This window comes from Ambystoma mexicanum, chromosome 2q (assembly GCF_040938575.1).
Source record: "Ambystoma mexicanum isolate Mex_15411 chromosome 2q, UKY_AmexF1_1, whole genome shotgun sequence".
NCBI classification, from domain to species: domain Eukaryota; kingdom Metazoa; phylum Chordata; class Amphibia; order Caudata; family Ambystomatidae; genus Ambystoma; species Ambystoma mexicanum.
The window spans coordinates 329418389-329443940 of record NC_090924.1 but is presented as its reverse complement, the minus strand read 5'-3'; the positions used below and the strand labels follow the sequence as shown (position 1 = coordinate 329443940).

Here is a 25552-nt window from a genome sequence, read left to right as displayed (position 1 = left end):
CCTCTTACCACGGCTTTACTTGCGTCCCAAATAGTATCCCAGTGTAACCCATGGGTGACATTTTCTTGGAAGTAATTCTTCAGGGTTCGCTCAATGTCTGCTCTGAGGGCAAAATCTTTCAGAATGACTTCATTTAAGCGCCATGGCTTGCGGGGCTGATATTGTGAGCTCAAGGGTTCCAACTTTAAGAGGATGTGGCATGGTCCGACAGGCACCTCACTCCAATCTCTAATCCCCTAACTTGCGGGACCAGCGAGTCCGAGATCAGCACCATGTCAATCCGAGAGTGGCCTCTATGTACTGCGGAGTAATGGGTGTAAGCTTTTTCTTGTAGGTGAAAGAAGCGCTATGTTTCAATCAGATGTAACTCTGAGGAATTTAGCTAAGGCCTGTCTGAACGTGTGGTCATTAGAGGAAGCTGGGAGAGTTTTGTCCATCTCGGCGTCCATCACCACATTAAAATCTGTCCCCTCCCGCATTGTGCAATGATCAGGAGCACCTCCATCAGAAAGCGATCTTGTCCCTCGTTAGGGGCATAGATTGATACCAACGTTACTTGTTGCCCCATCAGTTTCCCTCCCACCAACAAGTAGCGGCCCTCCGGGTCTTTCTTCCCAAATTGTTTTTCAAAGATGATCCCTTTGGCCAGTAGGCTGCCCACCCCTCGTCTTTTCGTTCCACTGAAAGCAAAGAATTGCATGGGGCACGCCCTATGCCTCAGTCTTTGTTTGTCTTCTTTAAGCAGGTATGTCTCTTGCATCCAAACCACTGAGGCCTGCATATGTCAGTCTAGATAGCACAGATTTGCGCGTAATTGGGGAGTTAAGCTCCTGGACATTTATTGTAACAAATGTTAGCTCAGCCATTTCCAGATCTTGTACTTTTGCATCTCTTAAGATCCAGAGACCTCTCCATTTCTTCAAGTATTCTTTGTGTATGATGTATCACCATCATCCTTAAACGTGAACTTTCTCCCTTAAACTCCTTCACTCTTGAACTCCAACTTCCCCTATAAACAACCATGGTGGGTTTACCACAACAAATAACCAGGTATAGGTTTCCTTGAGAAACTGGGGCCTGGTCGCCCCCCCGCGCACCCTCAGCCCTCCTCCCCCCACATTGATTTCGGTCTTTGATATATCCCTCTCGATGTCCATCTTTGTCCCCAGCTGTTCGTATTTACGCCCCGTGTTATCGGTGCCCATCATAGGTTGTGGGCAAGGTCGGTTTCAAGCATCCGATATTTTGGGTGCAACCTCTTGAACCTAAGGCCCACCACTCATGTGGGGTCTATGGCATTGGTATCTTTATTGCGGACCCTTGGGAGGGGCGGGCTGTTTCCATTTTCCTTTTTCAGGTGAGTCCATTCTCTTTTGGTCTCCGAGTGGGGAGCCATTCACGCCGGTGTTTCGGTTGCCCTCTTCGCCTCCCATAAGGCTCTCCATTTCTAACTCTATGGTGATAATCGCTGGCCCTCCCATTCGAAGCGAAGTCCTGTAGGGTATGCCCATCGTCAGCACACTCGTTTGGCCCGCAACCAATTTGTCACAACCCTTAGCCCCTTTCTCTTAAGAAGGGTTACTTGTGCTAGATCCTGGTATAGTTGAATAGTTGCGGATCTGAAGTGGATAGGTTCTCTTTTCCTTGCGGCGCGCATGATGTCTTCCTTTAGCTGAAATAAGTGTACCCTCGTAAGGCCATCCGGTGTTAAGTTTTTATTGAGTTGGTACGTCGAGTAGACCCTATGTGTACGATCTAACACCATGTTCTTGTCTTCCCCAGTGTTTAGGATGTATTGGAATAGGTCTATTACATATTGTTGTAGCTCAGGGTCTGCCACGGATTTTGGTATTCCTCAGATCCGTATGTTATTCCTTCTAGACCTATTTTCGGCATCTTCCTGCCTATTTTGAACACGTTCCATATGTTGTTCGAGCTCCTGTACTCTTTTAGTTAGTTCTTCTTGTCCCTGCCCCTGTTCGGTCATCGTGCTCCCCACTTCGTCTATTCTTCTTTCAACTGCCATGACCCCCATGTTGAGGTCAGATATGGATTTAGCCAAGTCTGCTCTCTTTCTAATTCTTGGAGCAATGCCAGGAGGTCTGATTTCCGGATTGGCGGGTCCGTCATATCGTCCGGGTCTTCCGTTGGGGAGAGGTGTACCTGGGCAGTGGCTTGGATTTGGCCCCGTTTCGGAGTCTCCGCCACCTGCATGATCACCTTGATGTCTCCTGACGCCGCTCCTTTCGATTTAGTAGATTGTTTGGACATATTTCGAGTGGGAGGAGGGGAGGATGGGAGCACGGTGGATCCAGGCTTGCTTCTGGTGTGTTTGCAGAGTGTGCTGTGTTGGAGCCGATGGGTTCCTTGTACCACCTCACTGTGGGGCTCTATGTAGATTGTGGTTCTTGTCTGGTGTCCTGAGATCTCCCCGAGTATTGGGCCTCTTTAGCCTGTCCTTCCAGTTTTCCTAAGAGCTTTTCAGGTCGCACTGTTGGATAGGATTCACTTGTGGAAGTTTATTAGGTGGATTCCCCCATTATTGGTTTCTCACTCCTTGCTGGGTTGCAGGGTCGTCGGCTCCATATTCACCGGATGAGTCGTGGGAAGGCACACCCTTAATTGTGCAAGCCGGGTATGTCGCCTTGTGGCTGCGCCGTGGGGTCTTTGATGGGTGTTTAATGTTGCTTTGCTGCCTAGAAAATCCTCCCCTTTGCCTGATCCAGTGGCGCATAGAGCGTTAGTGTGCTCTTCTTCCTTTCTGGGCTTCCCCTTCTCGCAAGCCTCAGCCCGCATCAGGCTGCCAAATGCTGAGCTTGGTCTTTTAATCCTCTTACATTCCGCCGAGCCCACACCCAGCTCACATCCAGACTGCTTTAACAGCCCACTGAGGTGGGGGAAGGCTGGTGTGCGCACGTTCGGCGCTCGGTGCTCGGGGGCAGCCCCTCCACCACTTCGCCACCCCGCTGCTGCTTGTGGGCACCTCCGTTCCCCTCTCACCTTATGTCTCCGGCGCGGCATCTGTGCGGCTCAGGTCGCGGCTCAGGCATGCGGCTCCGGCGGTCACCGTGAGCCTCCACTATCTCCTTACCCAGCTCACGCCGTCCTCTCTTCGCGACCGCCACCAGTCCGGAGCTCACTGGCTCTGCCGGCTGCTCCCCGGTCCACTTCCACCTCGGGGGCCGCTCCGATGCTCGACTCCGCTGGATCCTCTGCCGGCGGTCATGCGCGTCAGTTCACCCTCTGTTATCCCTTGCCATCTCCGAGGTGCGGGACAGAACTCCACAGCATCTCCACCGATAATACAATGGGGCCCCAGCTTTTCACTCGCCCCTCGCTGCTGGATTCCCGAGCCCTCGGTCTCGCTCAGGGTTGAAGTTTGATGGTCCTTTGCATGCAGGATCGCAGTGGGGCCATCTTTCTTCCGCCGTCGGGCGCTCGTCGTCCTTCAGTGCCGGGCCGCGATCTTGGCGGGAGCGCTGGTCGTCACATAGAAACGCTTGAAACTCCTTTGTGGCAGCAACCCGTCGCTTCTCTTCTTCTCTGGCTGTGCCTCATATGTTCCGCCGCATCTGTCTCCTTTTGTGGCCAAAAACGGTTACATTTGTGAGGAGTTTCTGATTGTGTTGGGAAAGGGGGTTACATAGCCTACCTCAGAGCCATCTGAGTGGGTCCTCGGCCAGCCACGCCCCCCAGGTGTGCGGTTTCTAAGGAAATCCAATTTGAAATAAAGTGCACACTTGACCAATAGCTCTTAAAACGTTAGTTTGCAGAAGCACCCATATTTATCATTAGCAGCCTTTCCAGATAGTTTGAATTGGCTCAGCCAATCAGGGACAAGGATTCTGAGCACATTCTGGGCACTTTTAGCCAGTTTTCATTTGGAATTACAGCTGGGCCAACATGAATTGAATATTGTTAACTCTGCCACCCCACACCATGCCGCTCACTGTGCTTTCCCTGGCTGCCGCAGCCTCTCTGCGCTGCTCTTCTGTTGAAGGTCCTCTGGGACTGCACCAATCCCCTCCACCTAGTCTCGTATGGCCCAGCACCAACCCCTCTTTCTCTGCTCAGCCACACCATAGCCCTTCATTGCACTTTCACTGGTTACAGAAGCTCGTCTGTTAGGTCTTCCTGACCTGGGTCAACCCCCGAAACTTTTTGCTTTTATGGGAACCTTTTTACACACACAGAATATTTTACCCTTCATGGTGTAATTTTTTAGACTCTCCCTGGTGTCTTTTTAAAGTTATCCTCTTTAACAACTTTTTAGGCACCAAGTGCCTGTTGTTGCTGGGTTGCCCTAAGGGCTCCCCTTTTAACTTTCTCTGGCTAACCATGAGAGAACTACAGTTCCCAAGGGTAGAAATGTTTGGATCCCTTTTACATTTTATTTTGTGAAATCAGCACACCCCACCTTATGTGGATTGCTGGGGAGATACAACATATCCCCTTTCACATTAAAACGAACAATTCTGTTACAGGGACAAGCTTACCTTCAATGGCTGGTGGCAGTGATACCTTGTATTAATTTGGTGCACCTTTACCGCGAGCTGTGTTCAGAGCTGCAGAAAAGGCCCACGTCTTCTTTTTTCACCATTTTAGTGTTGGTCTTTTCTTGTTCCTTCCCCTGACATCCAGGGCGGAAAATTCCTTTGTGTGATTTTTACCTTCAGTGGGAGTCCCCTGGACTCCCCGCCCAGGCTCCAGTCTGTCTGTGAAGGCAGGAAGCGAGGGATTCCAAAACTCTACAGCCCTTTGTCTTCCTCCTTGCCTGAATATGGACAAATCCCAGTGGGGGGAGGGCATTGGCTGTCCTGATTGGACAACCATACTGCTCCTCGTTGTAAAATGCAGGGAAAGAATGCATAGATTGTGATGTAGTTCCTGTTAAATACTGCAAACCTGGAAGCTGAAGACAGTCGACCACTGGAACCGAAATCGAAGAGGTTGATGAAGGAAAAGCAGCTGAAACGATTTCCAGCGACCGGAGAGCCTGCTGTGTAAACGGAGCCTGCTGTAGCCGTTCCTTCCAATTGACCTGGGGACTCGGAAAACGACGACCCCCTAGACTCAAGAAGACCCTCATTATGAGCCATCCCACGCATTGCTGCGACCTTGCGGGCTGCAATACCCCAATACCCTGGGACCTCGAGCCATCATGAGTCTCAGGAGGATAGCTCAGGGGCAACGTGCTCGCCTTGGAAGCAAGATGACACGAACCAACACAGGTTCGATCCCCGGGTCCGCGCTTAGAAACCTGTAGGTATTAAGCACATTATAAATAACCAATCATATCATAGTGCGGTGCCCGGTCTTCTGAATTCCGAATCTCGCTGAAACTTCGTGGGCATCTTGGTGTATCTCCAGAGGTACAAATGGAGTCCGAAATGGCCCATCAACAGAGTGCTGGACCTTTGTAACAATGAGAATTCAACTGCGATTTTCTGTCTTCTGTGCTCCTTGAAAAGACGCCAAATCAGCAGAACTGCATTCAGCCGCGAGGAACACCTTGCCTAGATTCTACTCCATTGATCCCTGCTACAAAGTCCCTTCCAAGGTTCTGTTTTCAGTCAATGCGACAATGAATCCACTGACCGGGTATTTGGCTGCAGACCCTGAAGTCCTCCTGCTGCAAAATCTTCTTCAATGCTGAGGTACTGTGCTGGCTTGGGTATGTACTTCTCTTAAGTCTCTTAGAATTTCTGTGTAGCTGTGGGGTGTTTTCTGTGATGGGGATGCCTCTCATCCAGTGCACCCAGTCCCACTGCTAGAATCCTGCTGGGGTGTCTTCTGTGAAGCCCCTGGACCCTCTTCTAACTCTAAAGTAAAATATTTACCTGTTTGCCCAGTTTTCGGACTTTGCTACTTGAGAACCTATTCTGACACCGTCTGTTGGTCACTAGATCCTAGTGACCTCCTTCTGCCACTGAGAACACTCATGCTCCAAGAATAAGGGAATACTTTTTAGGGATTGGTTCTTTTGTCTAGAAAAGAAAATAAGTGTTTAAAAGTTACTTGTAAAGAGTTCTTTGGTAACTAACTCTAAGAGTGAACAGTTACAAAAGTTATTACTTACTTTGGATGTGTGATGCACTATTCTCAAAAGTATGGTTAGCATCTTTCTTTCCTTGGAAACCGTTTTGCCATTCTAATAGAAAGTAGATGTGAAGGTATATTACTCACCTGTGATTAGGTTGTTCCTCTTCCCATAAGTAATGTGTTGGTTTCACCAGATTAGTCCTTAGGATAATTGTATGAGTGTCTCCAGACTGTTGCTATCGCCAGATGATTCCTGTTAGGATAATTGTATGAGTGTCCTCCAACTGGGTCTTGCTTCCCCTGACTTGCTGCTAGCCTGTCCAGAATAGGTCTGCATTAGGTCCTACCTACCTAGAATAACAGTCATTCAGTAAAGTGTAACATTGGGTTTTGCTTTACCTGTGCTGTTGTAAATAGACACATAGGGCCTCATCACGAGTTGGGCGGTAACGCCGGCGCTATTATCGCTGGCGTTAATAGCCCTACCGCCAAACTCCCCGGCGCTATTAGCGCCGGATCACACGTTTGGCGGAAGGGTTATTGCCCATTCCCCATTGGGCCCAATGGGGAAAATTTGCGCTATTACCACCGGCGAATTTCCCGCCGGTGGTAATCGCGCCACAAATTGGCACATTTGCCGCAGATTTCCCCCCAGCTCAGAGCTGGGGGGAAATCTGCCAAAGCCCTGATATGGCGGACCCTTAAATGTGGGGGTAATAGAGCTACCGCCACATTTAAGGGTTACCACCAGACTCGTGATGAGGCCCATAGTCTTGGGTTCTAACTGTCCCTCATAACTCATACATAAATTACTTGTATAGTTGGGAAAGATCTAACCTGGAATCCTTGTGAGATTAAAAAAGTATATGGGTTTTACTTACCTTAAGTTAGCTGTGTGCCATCCAAAAATAGGTTACAAATGTTACTGCTCATCTCAATCTGTGTCTTACTGATCACAAAAGCACCTGTAATTGAATATTACATCCTTAAGTTTCACTCACCTAGTATAACTGTGTGTTATCGCAAAAGTAGTAATAGGTTTTTACTGTACATAGAATAAGGAACAAATGACTTACCTGTAACTGTTGTTCTCCAGCATGGGTCTGGCATGGATTCACATGCTCATGAATATTCCATCGTCAGGCTGGAAAGCCTTGGTAAAGAAAAAAATCTGTTTCATTTTCGTTTCTGAACTGTCTTTCTACTAATAACCAATCACTGGTCTCTGGGTCATACTGCCCCCAGCCAATGACTGCCCTCTACCTAAGCCCCTCCTCTGGCAGCCATCTTCAGATTTGGTAGCACGTAAAGCGGCAGTAGGACCAAGAGAAGAGCCGCAGAGGGGTTGAGAACAACAGTTACAGGTAAGTAACTTGTTCCTTCTCCAGCATGGGGTCTGGCATGGATTCACATGCTCATGAATACAAGAATACATAGCAGTACACACATGCACAACCACAGGAGGTGGCAAGGCTCAACATGAAGCATTTCAACAACTCAACATTAGGCATCTCTTACCTGCTCACCAGGCTCACCTTCAAGCGAACAGGTTGCGCAGCACTGCTTGGCCGACTCTGGACTCCTCCCTGGAATCCCAGTCGACGCAGTAGAATCTTGTTAGGGTGGGCATCGACCTCCAGTTAGCAGCCCTGCATATGTCCAGCAGGGGAACACCAGACAGGAACGCTGTGGTAGCAGCGATCGCTCTGGTCGAATGGGCTCTCAGACGGCCGGCAACGGTCGGTTTGCCAACCGGTGACAGTGCATGATGCAGCCGGAGAGCCATCTGGAAATGGAAGCTTTCGAGAGGGCCTTCCCCAGGTTCACAGGTCCAAAATTCACAAACAGCTGTGATGTGTTCCGAAAACTCTTTGTGCGGTCCACGTAGAACTTCAGCGCTCTAGCCATATCCAGCGAGTTCAAAGTCTTCTCAGCCAGCAACGAAGGCGACAGGAAGAAAATATGTAACACCAAGGGCTTGTTGAGATGGAAGTCCGACGGCACCTTGGGCATGAAGGAGGGGTGCGTCCTCATCACTACCCTCGTCTCATGGAATGTCAGGTATGGAGGTTTACAGGAGAGGGCCTGTATCTCTCCCACTCGTCGTGCTTAGGTGATGGCCACAAGAAACGCGGGCTTCCACGATAGGAATTTCAACGGTGCCGAATGCAGAGGCTCGAATGGCGGCCCCATGAGTCTGGTCAGCACCACGTTGAGCTCCCACACTGGGGCCGGGGCCTTCAACAGAGGGAACATGCGGAACAGTCCTTTCATGAACTCCTTCACTAGGCGGTGAGACCACAGCGACGACCGGCCCGGAGTTCTGGTGTAGTGGGAGATAGACGCCAGATGGATCTTGATGGAGGCATGTGCCAGCCCCGCCTTGGCCAGCGATAGCAAGTACGGCAGCACTTGAGGGGCCGTATTCGATAGAGGGATGATCGTCTGTGCACGGCACCAGACATAAAACCTCTTCCATTTATGCCCATAGCACTTAAGAGTCGAGGACGCCCTGGCCTTTGCAAGGACCTCCTTGCAGTCCACTGGGATATCGTAGCCTTCGAACTCTAGTGCTGCAGGAGCCAGGCCTTTAGGTTCAGTGATCCCGGTCGTGATGTAGGATGGCGCCTCCTTCCCTGGCGAAGATCGGCGTCCATCGGCAGTTTGACTGGGGGGGGGGGGGGGGGGACGCTGACAAGTCCAGAAGGTCGGGGAACCATATCTGCCTCGGCCACGCCGGTGCAACGAGGATCATTCTGCACCGGGACCGTCTGAGTTGACTGATGAGTCGCAGAAGCAACGGCAACGGTGGGAATGCATACAGGAACAGGCCGTCCCAGGGGAAGGAGAATGCATCGCCCATGGTCCCCGGCTGGGGAACCCTGCTGGCGAACCTCTGGCACCTGGTGTTCGTCACTGTCGAGAATAGATCTATCTGGGGATTGCCCCATCGTTGGAATAGCAGATCCACTTGATCCTGCCGGAGTTACCACTCGTGGCACGAGCGCAGCTCCCTGCTGAGCGAGTCGGTACGGTGTTCTTTACTGCTGCCAGGTGGAAGCGTACCAGGAACACCAAGTGGGCAACGTCCCAGTGCCACAGGTCCTGCGCTTCCTTGGATAGGGCTGGAGATCTGGTGCCCCCTTGCTTCCGGATGTAGAACATCGTGGTGGTGTTGTTGTTGAAGACCCTCACCACCTTGCCCTTGAGGTAAGGGAGGAACGACTGGAGGGCTCAGAATACAGCTCAGAGCTCCAGGACGTTGGTGTATAGTGACCTCTCCTCTGGGAGCCAAAGGCCTCTTGTGTGGAGATCACCGGTGTGCGCTCCCTATCCTTCCAGGGAGGCGTTCGTTGTCACCGTCTCCTGATGTGTCGGGGTCTGGAAGTCCATACCCACCGCTAGATGCGCGCGGTTTCCCCACCACCGGATTGCTTGGCGGAACGTCTCATTGAGGGAGATTTTGTCTTTAAAACTGCCCGCTGCTTGCATCCAATGGGCGTTGAGGAACTCGTGCAGTGGTCGCATCCGCAACCTGCATAGGCGCACGAGGCAGGTGCAGGATGCCATCATGCCGAGTAGGGACTTGATGGACCTCACCCTGGCCAGGTCCGTGGTCAACAGCCATTGTACCTTACCCAGGATGGCCTTCGTCCTTTCCTCCGACGGCAAAGCCAATCGTGCCACTGTGTCGAGTCTGGCTCCCAGGAACAGGGCGTCTTACGACGGTACCAAGTGGGATTTTGCAAAGTTGATTGAGAATCCCAAATCCGTGAGCAGTTGGACGGTATTCGCTGTGTGATCGACGGCGAGTTCCCTTGACTTTGTTCGGATGAGCCAATCGTCCAGGTAGGGGTAAACGTGGATCCCCTGCAGGCGCAGCCGTGCCGCCACCGGTGCCAGGCACTTGGTGAAGACCCTGGGCGCTGACTTCAATCTGAAGAGCAGAGCCTTGAACTGGTAGTGTGGCCCTTGGACCACGAATCGTAGGAACCTTCGATGTCCTTTGAGTATGATGATGTGAAGTAGGCATCCGCCAAGTCCAGCGACGATAAGAAGTCGCTTTCTTCCAGCTGTCCCAGCACGTGCTGAAGGGTGACCATCTGGAATTTCTGGGACTTGATGTATTGGTTTAGACGACAAAGGTCCAGGATGGGTAGCCAACCGCCGGTCGTCTTTCGGATGAGGAAGTACCGCGAGTATACTCCGGAGCCCCGGAGCCTCTTTGGAACGAGTTCTATCGCGCCCTTTTTCAGCATTGCTCGTACCTCCAGAAGTAGCTGTGGCACGTGGTTTTCCTTCCTGGCCACGGGTGGTAGACGGGAACACTTTCATTGGAATTCCATAGCATGCCCGTGGGCCAGCGCGTCCAGCACCCAACTGTGGAGATGGACTCCCACACGCTGACGAATTTCGCCAGCCAGCCTCCCACCAGGGTGCTTGGGTGGGGGCCAGACGTCATGGCCGGTTCAATCTTGCTTTGTCAAGGCCTTGCTGCCTTGGCGGCAACGACCTCCGTCCTTGCTGCGGCCTCTGTAGGCCTCCTGCGACGATGAGCGGGCCAATTGGCGGTATGACGAGGAACTGCCACCAAATCCTTTGGAGACACCTTGAGACTAGCCTCCGGGGGTCTGAAAAGGCAGCCGTCGTTGATGGAGAGAAACCAAGGTCCGGGCTGTCTCGGTGTCCGCCTTGATGGCCTGCAGTTACTCGTCCACTGCCTTGCCGAACAGGTTGTTCCCGTCAAAGGGCATGTCTAGTACCATGGTCTGCAAGTCCTGACGGAAGTCGGGGGCCATGAGCCAACTGCGTCGGCGAAGGCAAACGCTGTTGCCTGTCGAAACCCGGTGTCAGCGATGTTCGTGGCCACCGTGATGGCGTGGTCCAACGCCACCTCGCCTTCCTGTAGGATTTCAAGGGCGTCCGCCCTCTTGTCATCTGGCAGGAAATTGAGGAGAGGAGGGGAACCATATTGAACCACAGCTCCCTGTCATAGCACGCCACGATCGCGAGGGTGTTGGCCCGCTTTGATGGTCGTCCTATGGCGTCCAGCTTCTTCCCCTCGCCGTCCGGTGGGGAAGTGGAAATTGATCCAGTCGCCCCAGCCGATTTCTTCTTGGCCGCTGCGGAGACCAATGAATCCGGGGACGGCTGATCTCTAAGACACATCGGGGCGGAATCTAGGACCCAGTACTACTACTCATACCGGTCCCTCTTCGCTAGAGCTGTGGACGGGTTCTTGAGCAGCAACAGTCCTTTGTCCCATATGTCGTAAAGTAACGGTACTGAGAGGACGGTCTTCCTATTGGCCTCCCGCCGTTGGTAGAGGAAACCCTCCTTCTTCTGATCTTCGGGGCAAAGCTGGAAAAGCTCTGATGCCCTGGCGATCATGGTGTGAAAGGAGCCAATTTCGTCAGGAGGGGAGGCCCGGGCAGGGTGTGATGGGAGATCCATCCCGTCGTCACCACCGTTGTTGTCGTCGTCTCTGTTCCCGTTCCCGTCTCATCCCTCGGTGGAGGGGAAGGAGGTGAAGGCTGGAAAGGAGGGGAAGGATGGATTCGCCTCCGCTTGTTCGGTCGGTTTGCCGACGGTCCAGGCGCCGCTGGATCGTCCGCTGGGAGGTGGGATTGAACCCAGGAATTGCCTGACAAGATATAAAAAATGGTACCGTTTAAGGGGAAACCACAACATCATACAAAGGCCCGGATTTGAGAAAGGCGCAGCATATACGCCGAAACATGTGTCATCCGCAAGGGGCTAAGAAACAGAATAAACTGAACAAATTAAAATTGTACGTGAGCTACAACGGCTGTTTCAATTTTGTTACTTATCTATCTTGGCGCAGCAGGGTGCGGGCACAAGCATATTTCCTATACTGAATGTGTATGAAAAAGTTTGACTTCCCTAGAACTACTGTTAGGTGTTCCAAATACGGTTTATGCTTTGGTGTGTATGCACCTTCAAACAGTGTTGTGTTTTGACAATTGTGATTACATATAATGTGTGATAGTACTTATTTACTACTAGATTTATCTGGGCATACCTGTATTTAAATAAATCCTTTTTTTTACAATACATAGTGTTTCAGTGCTTCTTTGGACCATTTGTATCATAATTTAATTTGTACTGATTCTACAGCCCTCTCTCCCTCCTAAGATAAGCCTGGCTGCTCTGTCTACGCTGCCCTAAACTCAGGTGGTACAGCCTTGTATTAAGAGTGGAGTCTTGTACTGCCTCAGTTGAATGGTTTTACTAAGCCATTAGATGGACTTCATAAAAACTGTCCTAACCCTCTCTGCCACTGCATCTCACTCTTCTGCTACCATTTTCACGGCCTGCGCTGCCCCACTCACCTATCCAGGTCTCTTTTGCCTGGAGATTGGCCCCTCCTTTCTCAGCTCTGTCCCACGTTATGTTCACCTCCTGTGCACAGCACAACATGTTAATGCATTTGCATGCAAACACATCAGTTAGCTAGCTTCAAGATTACTTTCCTTACTTTCTTGTGTTCGTTTTGTGTTAAAGGGGTCCACTGAAGCACTGCGATAAAGGTCAAAGCACCCTCAGGCAGTAGGCAGTGTCCCGAATTAGGTGCCCTCATCCTACCTTATCGGGCCTTGGATCCCTCCAGGCCGTTACATTAGGCTTCTTGTGCACCCAATCACAGAAAATGGAGCTAACATTTTTTGTGTATTAAAATAAACTACTGGACGTAAAATTGCAAAGGGCCATCACTTTTGCACTGCAACACAGCACCATTTTTAGCTTTGCTTATTGTTTGCAGTACACAAGTCAATGACTTGCAAGAATTCATCCACCATCTTGGGATACAGAAAAATAACCATCACATGCAAAAATATTAATTTCTTAAGAGGTCTATGTTGGGAATGGACTTAACCACAAGCAGAGTCAAATGATGACAAACCACCAAACACTTATGTTGTGAAAGCACTTGTTCACTTCTTCCCCACTAACCTGAATCTGTAGCAGCAAGCTCTCTGTGATGTCAAGAAGAATATCCCATGTCACAGCTTGAAGCTCCTTGCCATACTTCTTGATTAGCCTGGTCACAGACAGGACTATTTCATAGGATACCACAGCATTTGGACAGGTCATGGCCTGAAAGAAAAAGGTTAGTCAATCAGACTTCAGTCCTATTATTCAGAAGCCAAACAACACTAGGAATTAGTAATGAAAGATTAAATTACACGAGATGGGGATTTCTTAACAGTTCCAACAGCACCTGGAGTTAGATGCATTCAAGCATTTCTCAGTTCTGCTGCACAAAGCATCTACAGTAAGATGTTTCACAATGGTAGCTCCTCAGAAGACGATGTCCTGCATAGACAGAGGGCCAGTGGTAGCCGAATACCCAGCAGTTGAGGAGTTGCACATTCAAACTATGGCTTAGCAGCTACAGAAATACCTTAAAATGTACCAATCATTTATTTTACATAGTCGCAGGCTGCTTTCTGTTAGGACAACATTTATTTGTAGATTTCCCAAACTATTTCAATTGGATCCCCAGCAGATGTGCGGTGTAAGGACACTGGCCCGATTTCTGGGAGTGAGGTCGTTTTAACTGCACTCTGTTGCTCAACTCATTTTGTTTTGGGAGCACAAACATATCAGTGTTTTATTTTCCAAGGTTAATTTGAAAGTAATTACTGTTTTCAATAGGAGTCAAGTACCCTAGTTTCATACTAGTTGCTCGGTTAGCTATTTGACAACATTGCCAGGTTAACATAACATGCACAAATGTGGAATCGAAACAATCTATAATAAACACTGTCCCCCTAAAGGTATCAGCTTACCATTACTCATTTCACATGGATCCAAACAGCAGAACGGACTAAACGCTATCTCGACAGGTTGTTTAAAACAGTCAGGCAACAGCCACATTATACATTCATTCACTTTTATAAGGAGTGCTGTGTCTTTTCATCTCTCTTACCCTGCGCACCCCGTTGGCAGCACTGCGAGCGTTGCTCTTGCTGCAGTAACCGCTTCCTGGAGGGGGCGGAGCTGAACTCCGACACGTGTTTGGTCACGTGACTTCACCCAGCAGTGAAATCGCCGGCACAACCACCCTTGCGGCGTTAAGCCCTGGAGGCAGTAAGGGCTGGAGTCGCTGTTGTGCTGTTTGGCTGTGACCTGGGCAACTGGCACAAGCTAAGTACTTGAGAAGTATTGTTTCGTGATAGCACACAGTGCTGAATTCTTTGCTTACTTTGAGAAGGTTGTTACATCACATTTTAATTCTCTGACCCATCATTAGGAAAGGTGTTTTCTTTTTCTTTTTAAGTTGATATTTTGTAAAAAGTATTTTTAAATTTGGTGTACCTCCTCTTTACAATGGCCAATGGCCTGCGAAGTGGGCGTTGCATTGAGGCAATAACTAACATATTAACATCTTCCAGCATTGACTCTACGGTATGTAAGGGTCGAACTTCATATCATGAAGTGCCATTAATTGATATGGTAGATGAGAATATACCTACTGTCCCTGTGGTTTGCTTAGATACTGGTAACTGCTCTACTCATGTAGCCCAAGTGCATGCTACTTCCTCTGTTTCTATGTATGCCCCAACAAAGGTTGAGGAAAAAGAGATTGTAGATGTAAATACGAATGATAGTATGATTCGATCGGATTCATGTACCCCTAACAAAGTGCAATTTAGCACTACCTTGCAGAAGATGGCTGCATTAAATGCACAAGTCAATCAAACTATTAGTATGATGACTCCACTAGTATACGGTGCAACAAATTTGGGCACCATTGGAAATACTAATAGGAGTTATCATACTAAAATAGATGATGATGTATCGGATGAGGCACCAATTGGTGCAATTCCGCGCACGCTTTCATTCTCGCCTGATCAATTTAATGTTTCAAATAAAGTATCAATTGAGGATCTTGGAGTAGGTACGAATAGTGTGCGCGGAATTGAAATTCAATCTCCAACCCCTCTTCCGGTGATCACCAAAATTCTAGATCTTCTTGATAAGGGTCACGAGCTCACTCATCTTGAATTAAAGGAAACTAAGGCCATCTTGCACTATCTTTGCTCCAAAATGGATAAAATCGAGGGGTTTATCACTGCAGTTGACACCCTAAGATCCATTCAATCTGAAATTAGAGGACAAGGCCATAGTAATGAAGAGGCAGGGAGGCACGATATATATGTAAACAGCTTGAAACAGTGCAATCAGGACGCATTCATTGAACCTGTGAAATGTAAGTGCGACAATGACTTGAAAGAAATTAAGGCATCAGTCGATGCACTGAATTTCACAATTGCAACTCACTTCTCCAAAATGGAACCTTTAATGCGGTTCCCTGATAGCCCATCTGCTCTCCTTGAAGAAATCGAATTACAAAAAAAAAACAGAGACAGAACACTGTTACTGAGGAACCTTTTACTTTTATGTCCCTTCGAGTTAAAAAAAATCACTTGCGAGCCGTTAAGAGATATGCTAAGCGTAGGAAGGAAGCACTATTACATAAGAATGATGGACGTGGAAAGGATACTTACTCGGTTCCTAGTATAGAATTAATCGATGAAGATCATATTGATGTAGGACAACTGTCCAAAGAAAGCCAAGATGCTCTTACCCCGGTTACTAATTCATCGGAGGAAGCAAGTCAAAACGGTATTATTACCAAGTCACTAATGATGGGTGCTGTTCCTCCTCAGATTGCTAATCTTAAATCTTGCATCGTTAATCCAGTGAATAGTTCATCTGAGAAAATTATGATTTCCAAACCTTTGATCAAATCAAAATTATGTGAAATGTCTCTAAAGGTGTTAGATAATCAGGACAACGGATGTGCAACAACTCTAATCGAACCTGTTATCGGCTCTGTAGCAAAAAGTAATTTAAGGGACTTTTTCCCGATTATAGGGAGATGTCGTACGATGAAAAATAACATTATTCACCCGGGCCCTCATGGTAGTGACAATTCGATTTCACTAACTACGAAAACCTATAGTGAAGTATGTTCGAGGGATGCGACTACTGAACTCTCTGCGAACAATATTTCCGAACAGCCCAAAAATATACCCTTAGTTGCTGTAAATGGCATTGGTAAAATAAGGAAGGTAGAGGTAGATGAAATAACTAATACCATAGAAGAGGAGGTGAATATGACTAAGTCGGTAATTGCAGTAAATGGCGCGGGAAAAAGAACAACATTGGTTGAGGCATCGGCCGTGCTTCATAAGGAGAGTCCTAAGTTCAGTTGTTTCGATCAAACTGGATCAATTGATAATGTAATGACTCCAAATCGTATATTTATACATGGCCCTGCGCAAAGCAGAATACTATCACAAAACATGAATACCAATCCTCTCTTGTATAAAAATGGCGAAGCCTCTGTAGCTCTGAGTAAAACTTTCCATGTGGACAATCAGAACACAAACAATCATAGCAAGATCTTATTAAAACAACCTAATAATTTATTAATCAATCCTGCTGTTGAAGCAGTAACTCCAGTTGTCTCAGCGCCAATCTCACACAGGCCCTTGCAGTCAGATGAGATGAAGGAATACATTATAGGATTTGAAGGAAATGCTGAGGAATTGGTAGATAAACGTATTAATCATTCATTTATCTTCTCCCTTTTCTCAAAAATACCTCAATTGAGAATGGTTAAATCCAATGATATTACCAGAGTCTCGCTGGCCAGAATTAACAACTTCAGGGCCCTATGTTATCTTAGTTCTGAGGCAGTAATGAAATTTATTTGGTTCAATCGGGAGGAAATAAAAAGAGAGGGTTTGGTATTACTTACCTTTGGATCCGAGGATGACGCTGCTCTTTTCCTAGATCCACCGAATGTGATCGATAGAAATTATATTGATATGACCGTACCCATTGTTAAAACAAATATGGGCTCTGGACTTGATTTGGCTGAGATTCTGAAAGTTGTAGCTCAAACAAATAGCCTTCCTTGGCTGGAACCCATACTTTTGGCCATTTTGTCTTCTAATACTACTTCATTACCTATAAAACCAGTCACATAGCTATCTAATCACAAAGAACTTAAAATCATATCCTGGAATTCGTGTGGCTTTGTGAATTTAACGAACTGGCATCTCAATCTTACCAGCGATGAGCGACCAACTATCATCATAATTCAAGAGTCGATGAAAACAGAACCTCTACTTATCCCTGGTTATGTTACTTTTAACTCATTAGCTAAGAGACATTTATCAGGCCGCCCATCTGGGGGCTTATCGATTGCAATAAACACTTCATTTAAAGTCCAACCTAATTTAGTTTGGAACTCTCCGAGTTTATTAGGGGTTCATCTTAATATACCTCAATCAGATAGTCATCATTAATTATCATCTCACTATATTGGAATCCTGCCAATTTAACTATTGAAGAGATGTTTGACGATCTTGAAGCATGCTTGGAACTCTCCGCTAGTATATATCAGAACTGTGAGATCCTTCTTGGTGGCGATTTTAATTGTGACTGTAGAAATGTGAATGAAACTAGTCTATCTAAACTCGCAACCTTAGCATGCATTAGAGGAGCCAAGTTTAGAGAACTCTTAACTGATTGGGACATGGATCTCTTGGTGACACACGATATGAAATCAAAAATTACATGGGAAAGAGGAGTTAAGAATTCAATGATAGATTTTATCTTTGTATCTTGTAATCTTATAGCTTACATGGCCCCATTAGTAATCGATCCTATATTGATTGGTGATCATGCACAACTTATAACATCATTGAAATTGAAATGTCAATTGCTAGGAGCAAATAGTTCACTAACAGCAGTAGAAATTGATCGCCCTCAGCACTCAATCAGGTGGAACAATGGCCTGTGCGATCAGATTGTTAAACACATATCTCGAGAGACACTGCGAGTTGACCAATATGGTGCCAATTTAAGAATAAAACTATCTGATAGGGATTACTCCAAAATAGTTGACACTGTTTTGCTCAAATTTTGTAAAAACCGCAGTAGTGTGAAACAATCATATCTACGATCAGAAATGTAAACTGTTGAAAAGGGAAAAAAACAAAGCCCTAAGACAATTGAAATATAATGATTTAGGCACTAAAAGACTCAGAGAAAGGCGGAATCAAATCATCTCTCAGTACAAACAAAACTTAAGATTCGCCCGGATCTCAGGATATAATGAGGAGAACTGTACTCTAATTCGTGCCATCACGTCACATGACACTCGAGTTATATGGCGTACTCTAAAAGCTGACCCAAAAAATGCTGTGTTATCTATGCCGAATTGTATTTCTGATCAGACATGGCAGACGTATATAACTGCCAAATATCAATTACCTTATAAGTTCCTATTTCTTCCTGGTATATTGCTAGACTCTACCAGGATCCCTCGGTTTAATTGGAGCATTAGTGACATAATTTGGGCAATCTCGAGGTTGTCGTATTCTAAGGCTGCAGGACCAGACGGGCTTCCCCCTTGTCTCTATAAAGCGGACCCTGCCATGAGGGCAGAAATTATAAATACCAAATTTCGAAACCATCTTCAACTCTGGGGAAATTCCACCATCTTGGTTAACTGCAAACATAGTCCCCATATTTAAGAGGGGTGATCTGTCCTGTCCTGAAAATTATCGCCCGATTTCCCTAATCGATACCGAGGCTAAAATCTTTGCGATTTTACTTCTTCACGATTTGGAGAAAATTATTGAGTCCAAGGGTCGTTATTCTAAATTTCAAACGGGTTTCAGAAAGAATATGAGTACCACTCTAAATGCAACTATCCTTGCGCATGTTATTGCTGGAGCAAAAAATAAGAACTCTAATCCGGTATACATCGCAATGATTGACATGAGTGCGGCCTTTGACAATGTTGTCCGCAACTTATTGTGGATGAAAATGTTGGCTTTCGGAATTCCAAAAGATTTAATGTATTGGATTATGAAATTGCACACCAATACATCTTATAGAATAAAAATATCACAGGACGGGGGCATCACAGCTCCAATAGGAACAGCACTGGGCTTGAAACAGGGCTGCAACCTTGCAGCAAGCCTGTTTAATCTATACATGGCGGATCTGGATAAGAACTGGGAAAATATGAACCTGTTTTCTGTGAAGGTTGGGAGTATATCTTTGCAAAGGATCGCCTTTGCAGATGATATTATCTTGTTTGACCCTACTCCTGTAGGTTTACAAACGAAATTAACACTTTTTGAGGAATTTGCAAAGGATCACAATTTGACTCCCAACCCGGCAAAGACTGCCATTATGAAATTTGGAGTGAAGCAGAAAAAGGGCAGTTTTAGATGGCATATTATGGATACGCAGATATCTTGTATTAACAACGCTATTTATTTGGGGTATCATCTCTCTGATCAGAATTCCATCAAGGTATGGACAGACATTATCAAATGCAAAACCAGGACACTCCTTTCGCAAATGAAAAGGATTTATACCCGGTTCTGCAAATTTTCATTAACTCCGTTAATTGAATTTATGTCCTTGAAGACTGAGAGTATCATTCTTTATGCACTAGACATTTGTTTGTGTGATATGTCTAATATGTTGGATTGTTTACAAGGTTCACTTTTAAAAGCAGCAATGTTCTTGCCTATGTCCATTCCAAATGCCATCATACGTCATGAATTGGGGTTGGTGGCACTATCGTCTAGATGGAAATGGAGACAGTTATCTCATTTTGCAAAAATGAATTACCCACCGACTAATTCACTATATGCGGATTTGAATAAGATGCTGGGTACCCACTGTCCTCCTTCTTTTTATAATTATCAACTGAAAATTCAACAACTTTTAAGTGAAGTGAATATTACAGTGAATGATGTCCATCTTCGCCCTTGCCATGCTAAAAAAAAACTTTTTGATTTAGACTGGTGTGTAACTATTGATCGGATTATGACATATAAATCTTATGAAGAATATGGTGCCTTTGTTAAACAGCGCATCCCTCGCTATGCACATATCACTTTATTCCCCTGTGAAACTACCAGGAAGGCATATATTCGATTTAGATTTAATCTTTACCATACTAGAGATAGAACAAAGAACTGGCGAACAAATGCCACCACATTTGCTGTGGGATGTCGATTTGATGAGTGCAATGAACCACACGAAACATTGAAGCATCTCATACTCTATTGTCCCCATTTTAACAAAATACGTACAGCAAGATTTATGAAATTTGTTGATATAGGGTTTGAGGATTGCCTCGAGTTTTTATGGTCTCGTATGATGCAAGGAGCTCACAACCGTTTAATTTATGAATTAGTAAGTTTTTGTAAGCATATAGAAAAAGAACTTATTTTGAGTGGAGAATGAAATGCTTAGTTGGTAAATTGATTGGTATATTTTTTCTTCCACCTGTATTTTAAATTGTATTTTAAAGTATTGTGTGAAAATGTAAAATAATGTAATTTCAAATGTTTAAATTTTTTTTTTTTTTCTCTTCACATGAATTTTAACTTGTTCTTTTGCAAAGGTTCTACTCGAAATTATTCTTGTAAATGAACTAAATGCAAATAAAAAAAAATAAAAAAAAAAAAACATTTGTCCTTGACAGAGATGGATTGAAATAGGGGCTACCGTTATAAGTAGTCTGTTGTAAATTTTCCAAGGTATGCTTATTTTATTAGACCCTGTGCTGGGCCAAAGGCTATGCCCTAGGCATTGCGCTCTAGAGAGCATACCTCTGACCCCAGCTTACATGTTGGGAATAAACTATCAAACATTCAATTCCTTTATTAATAAGCCTTAGATGTTTCCTAACAAAGCACACTCTGATCTCACAGCAGCCTGAGGGTGCCATGGTTGAGGTTAGAGAAAAGCTGTCCCTGTGATTTGGGTTGTAATGGGGACATGATTCATTTTTTAACAGTCTGTAGGTTTAAAATTCACATGAGGAAAAGCTTTCTTCTACAGCATTTTAACCAGGATATGAGAACCTGCGCGGCAATTAACTTTATGAATACTAATGATGAAACATTTTTATCTGATGCCACTCATTTTATTAAGGACGTTTTTAATGGGTCATATTTTATGGAAGAAAGGAATCTAGTTTCATATGGTGTTCAATGTGAATTTTATGTATTGTTGTGCCATTATGTTAATGGGCGTATTTTTCCCAATAAAATTATTTTCTCTCACAGCAGCCTTGAGAAAGTGCCCAAGGCATAAAACACATTTTGATTGAATTCTGATAACCATGTATTGTGTGATATTGCTACCTGCTCGATTCATTTTTGTAGTGTGTTTTTGGGCCTAATATACAATATTTTCGTACTAACCTGTCTAAATTAAATTGTGTGCTTTACTGTGTGGACACATTGTGGACCCTTGACCCAACTCACTTTCTCCCAAGACCAGGCCTTGGCCACTCTCCACGCTGACCTTGATTAGGTTTGGCTAACCAATCAATAGTTCCCCTGTTCACTCCAACTAGAGTGGCCTCCTAAAATCTGTCCACCAGCCCAGATTCTAGAAATCATCTTATCAGCACATACAGGGGATCACAAGCAGAGTGCACGGTTAAGAGAAATTGATCAGTGCAGGTAGAGAAGCCATGCTAAAGTCAGGTGGACAATATGGATTTTCTGTCAGCCTTCAAAATGGCTGTGGGCACCTTTATGGACTCAGACAAACAGACTATCTGTCAATCGTTATGCCATTATGGGATACACCAATAAAGGCTGGTGAAGACAGAGGACCGATCACAAAAACGCACAGTAATTCGGAGCTAATAATTCCATTTGCCCGACTTGCAAATCCATTGATACAAGCTGCCAGTATAAAAAGGGGCACTTGCACGCTGGTGATGAAGGAATAAGGACAGCGGCACCGCATAAGAGCAGTCCAACGAAAAGGCTGGAGAACGGTCTGTTAGGCACTAACCTGTGCAGTTCCCTCTGGGACCACTGCAAAAGATTTAGGACTACAGGTGTCTGGCAGTAAACCTACTTGCTAGCAGTCTGTACCACACAGATTCACTTGGTAGCTGTGGCTGAGCAGTCAGACTTCCCTCAAGAAGAGTTAGGCAGTATACAGAGTATTCACAATAGGTCAAGAGAACACAATAGAACAAGTAAACACTGACCAGAGCTTGGTGTAAAAGAGATATAATTATTTATTTAAAACCACATCTAGAAAAACACACAGGCACTAATAGTAAGCAATTCAAAAACACGGTCACTAAAAGATATACACGCCCTTAAAAGAACATTAGACAAGTCTTAAGTAAAGCCCCACTTATTTTCAGACAGCGGTGAGCGCTTAACGTAGATGGCACTCTAATAATTCGTTTTAAAAAGGGAGAGAAAAGCAGAGAATAAATAGAAACAGATCCCAACACTTTTTCACGAACACAACAAGAGAGGAAGGCAAAGTAACACCGTGAATTCAGAGTCAGTAGGCCGGATCCGCTTTAAGAGGATCAAAACGAAATGTGTCCAAGGTCACACGGTTGCAGTGCACAAAAGTCTTGTAACGGTTCAAAAAGGAGTTGGACCAAAGAAAGGGACCAGTTAGAGGGTCAAGGCGGCCAGCCCAGTCCAGAAGGTTAAGGGGTTATTATTACCTTGTAGCAATCTTTAGAAAGGGAGGCCTGGCGGACACGGTACCTTAAAGTGGTGAGAACACTCCAGCGGGGACAGTTGTTCCTGGCAGCGGATGCAAGTCGGTGCTTCGTCCGGGGGAATAGAGGATCTCGTCGGGGAGGAAGACAGGAGTCCGTTGCACTGCCAGGGAAGAAACCAGCCGCAGAGTTTCTCAGGTACAAGGAGCAGTTCAGTGGTAAGTGGCTATCCGGCCGCCGGGGTGCTTGGCACGGGCACTTCGACCACAAACCGGTCTGGGGTGCAAAGAAAAGAAGGTAAACTGGTTGTACCCACCAGTCAGGGGAAGAAGCCTCTCCAGCCGGGAGATCTTCTCTGTCGTCGGAAAGTGGTGAGTCGGTTCTGCAGGGCTCCACCGGTGGTGACGTCGTGGTAGGTCGGCTCAGCTTCTCCCTCGTCGGATTCTCAGGTCCTGTGGCGACTTCTGAAGTTCCAGTCCCCAAAGCCCTGCTTTTATGCAGCATACCCCCATTCACTACGCCTAGCTGTCAATCAAACATGCTAAGTGGTGAGACGGCCGGCTCACCATTTGGGCCAATCACATAAGAGTGCGACTTGAGTTACCAAGGTAACTCAGTCCAGGGTGCCTAAACCCCCCTCGCACACCCCCTGTGGTACCCAGACAGAGTGGCACCACTTTTGGAGGCTTCTGTGGAGAAGACCGCCAAAAGTGGAACAAAGGGCTCGACTTGGGTTGGAGTCACAGAAGAGAACACAAACACCATTTTAGAATCGAGTCCTGGCAAAAAATACCAACCGGAGAATTAATATTAATTAAATAAACCGGCGGTATGTTCGAGGCTATGAGAATTAAATAATTAAAGTTGGTAGCCTCGAACAATGGGAAAATCCCATAGGGAAATATTTGCGGTCGAATATAAAAAGTAGTTTCAACTGCCACCAGCCAAAACTCGATCAGGGGGGACGGAGACGTGCACCCTCGACTAACAGACCCCGGGGCAATCGAATTGCCCCGACCAGTACGTACACAATATGATGGTTTGTACTGGTTTCTGTTAATAATTTGGGACTAGTAAAGCCAATGGTGACTTTACATGCCCTGGGAAACAGTAGTCAGTCCCAGGGTATGGAGTCTATGGTGGGGTGTCACTATGACACCCCTGTGTTACTGCACGGAGGGTGCTGTGTAACACACATAGTAAAAACACATGAGGCCCTATGGAGTAAAGGACCCCATAGCTCATAAAACGCAAACCGTCAAAGGAACACCATAAATCATGTCCAATAGTGGGAGAAAAAGAGTCTCACTCTTGGCAGGAGAAAAAAACAAACTCCAGAAATCCAGCAAAGCTGCTGGGGGACTCACTAGGTTAGGAAATTCAGCCTAAAGAGAGAATTCTCCCTAACACGGTCAGAGGCGAGGAGGGGAAAATACATCAAGAGGAGGTTTGAGAGAGAAAGCCAGAGTTAGGAGGGGCGAGGTATAACGGACAGGATGGAGAAGGGACTGGGGAAAAGGTAGGATCAGGAAAATTAAATCAGAAGCAGGTTCCAAATGGAAACAGGAGCCAGGAACAGAATGGAGCAGGAGACTGGGAAAAATAGGATGAGGGGGGAGCAAACCACAAGATTGGTGCAGGAGGAGGAAGCAATGATCTGGAGAAAGTGTAAGAGTGAAGAGAAGGAAGAGAGAAAAAGGAGGACATGACTGAAGAGTTTATTCCGTCTTGGATCCCAGTTCACAGCACACCAGGGCCTGAGCTAGGCGCACAACAAGCCCCTCGACCTTGGGAGTCTGTAGCAGACTCGTGTACAGGACAATGACCCTTGGTTTGGGGAAAACGAATGACATCAGCATGAATATCTACCCAGGACTGTGCGTCAGAGGGGGAGAAATGCCTGACCGAGCAGAGAAAACTTTCCAGTTGACCAAAAAGGCCCCATGGCCCTAGGAGACAAATTAATGCACTGGTGGGCACTTAAAACACCCATGTAGTTGAGCGACTTTGCAACAACCCATCAGAGAGCTACAGCATTGCATTTTTTTTTTTTTTTTGCTAGATCAGGAAAATCTGCACTTCTAGGCCCCGTTTGGCTAGGATATACTGGAACTGTTTCTTTCAACCCTTCAACTTGCATTGCACTGTTCCGTTTAGATAGATCCCAAGTTTTTCAAGCCCGAACAGGAGAGAAGATCCAACTGAAATGTTATGCCATATGCCTTACAGAAAATGTAGTGTACTGCATACAATGCCCTTGTGGCATCTATTATGTAGCATCTATTATGTAGGACAAACTGGCAGAATAATAAGTTCGAATGTCAGAACATAAATCTTGTATTCAAAACAAAAATGCGCTCTCAGCTGTAGCACGACGTTTTGCTGATAAAGAACACAACATCACACAATTAAAATTCCAAGTACTAGAAGTCATCCATCCGCACAATTTGCAACAGAACGGCAAGAAGAAAAGAGCCCAATGCGGCACGTTCTGGATAGACAGGATGAACTTCCTTTCCTCAGATGGGATGAATGAGGACTGGGATTTAAATTGCTTTTTGTGATTCATCTACATTACTAAGGATAAAGACTGGTTATGATTAAGGTTTACTTACTCTTTTTGGCCGTTCAGTGAAGTTGTAGATTTACTTTTTGATTTTGATAGAGAAGTACATTATATATGCTACATTGACACTTTCTGTTCTATTTAATACCGATATTTACATGATCCCAGTAAAAACATAAAAGAGAGTAACTAACCGTAACACCTTATTCCACACTACTTGGATACTGTTCTACGGCAGTAGTATTTACTTGAATAAATGTTTCCACATTGATCTGCATTAGGATCCCGCATGATAACCAGGGCATACAGTGTGAGATTATCATTACAATGTGCACGACATTCTGACACTGTTGCAGCGGCGTGCTTTACTAGATCTCACT

The 25552-nt window shown here is 46.0% G+C and overlaps 1 protein-coding gene across 4 annotated transcripts in view; it reads right to left on the bottom strand.

Annotated features, from left to right (window-relative positions):
• Positions 1 to 25552, bottom strand: part of TSC2 (TSC complex subunit 2) — a 1437517-nt gene that overhangs the window by 1001774 nt on the left and 410191 nt on the right. For all 4 annotated transcript variants that reach the window (XM_069647328.1, XM_069647330.1, XM_069647331.1 and 1 more), the window contains one exon: positions 13018 to 13161. In XM_069647328.1, the coding sequence (XP_069503429.1) occupies positions 13018 to 13161 (144 nt within the window). The remainder of the gene's footprint in view (positions 1 to 13017; positions 13162 to 25552) is intronic.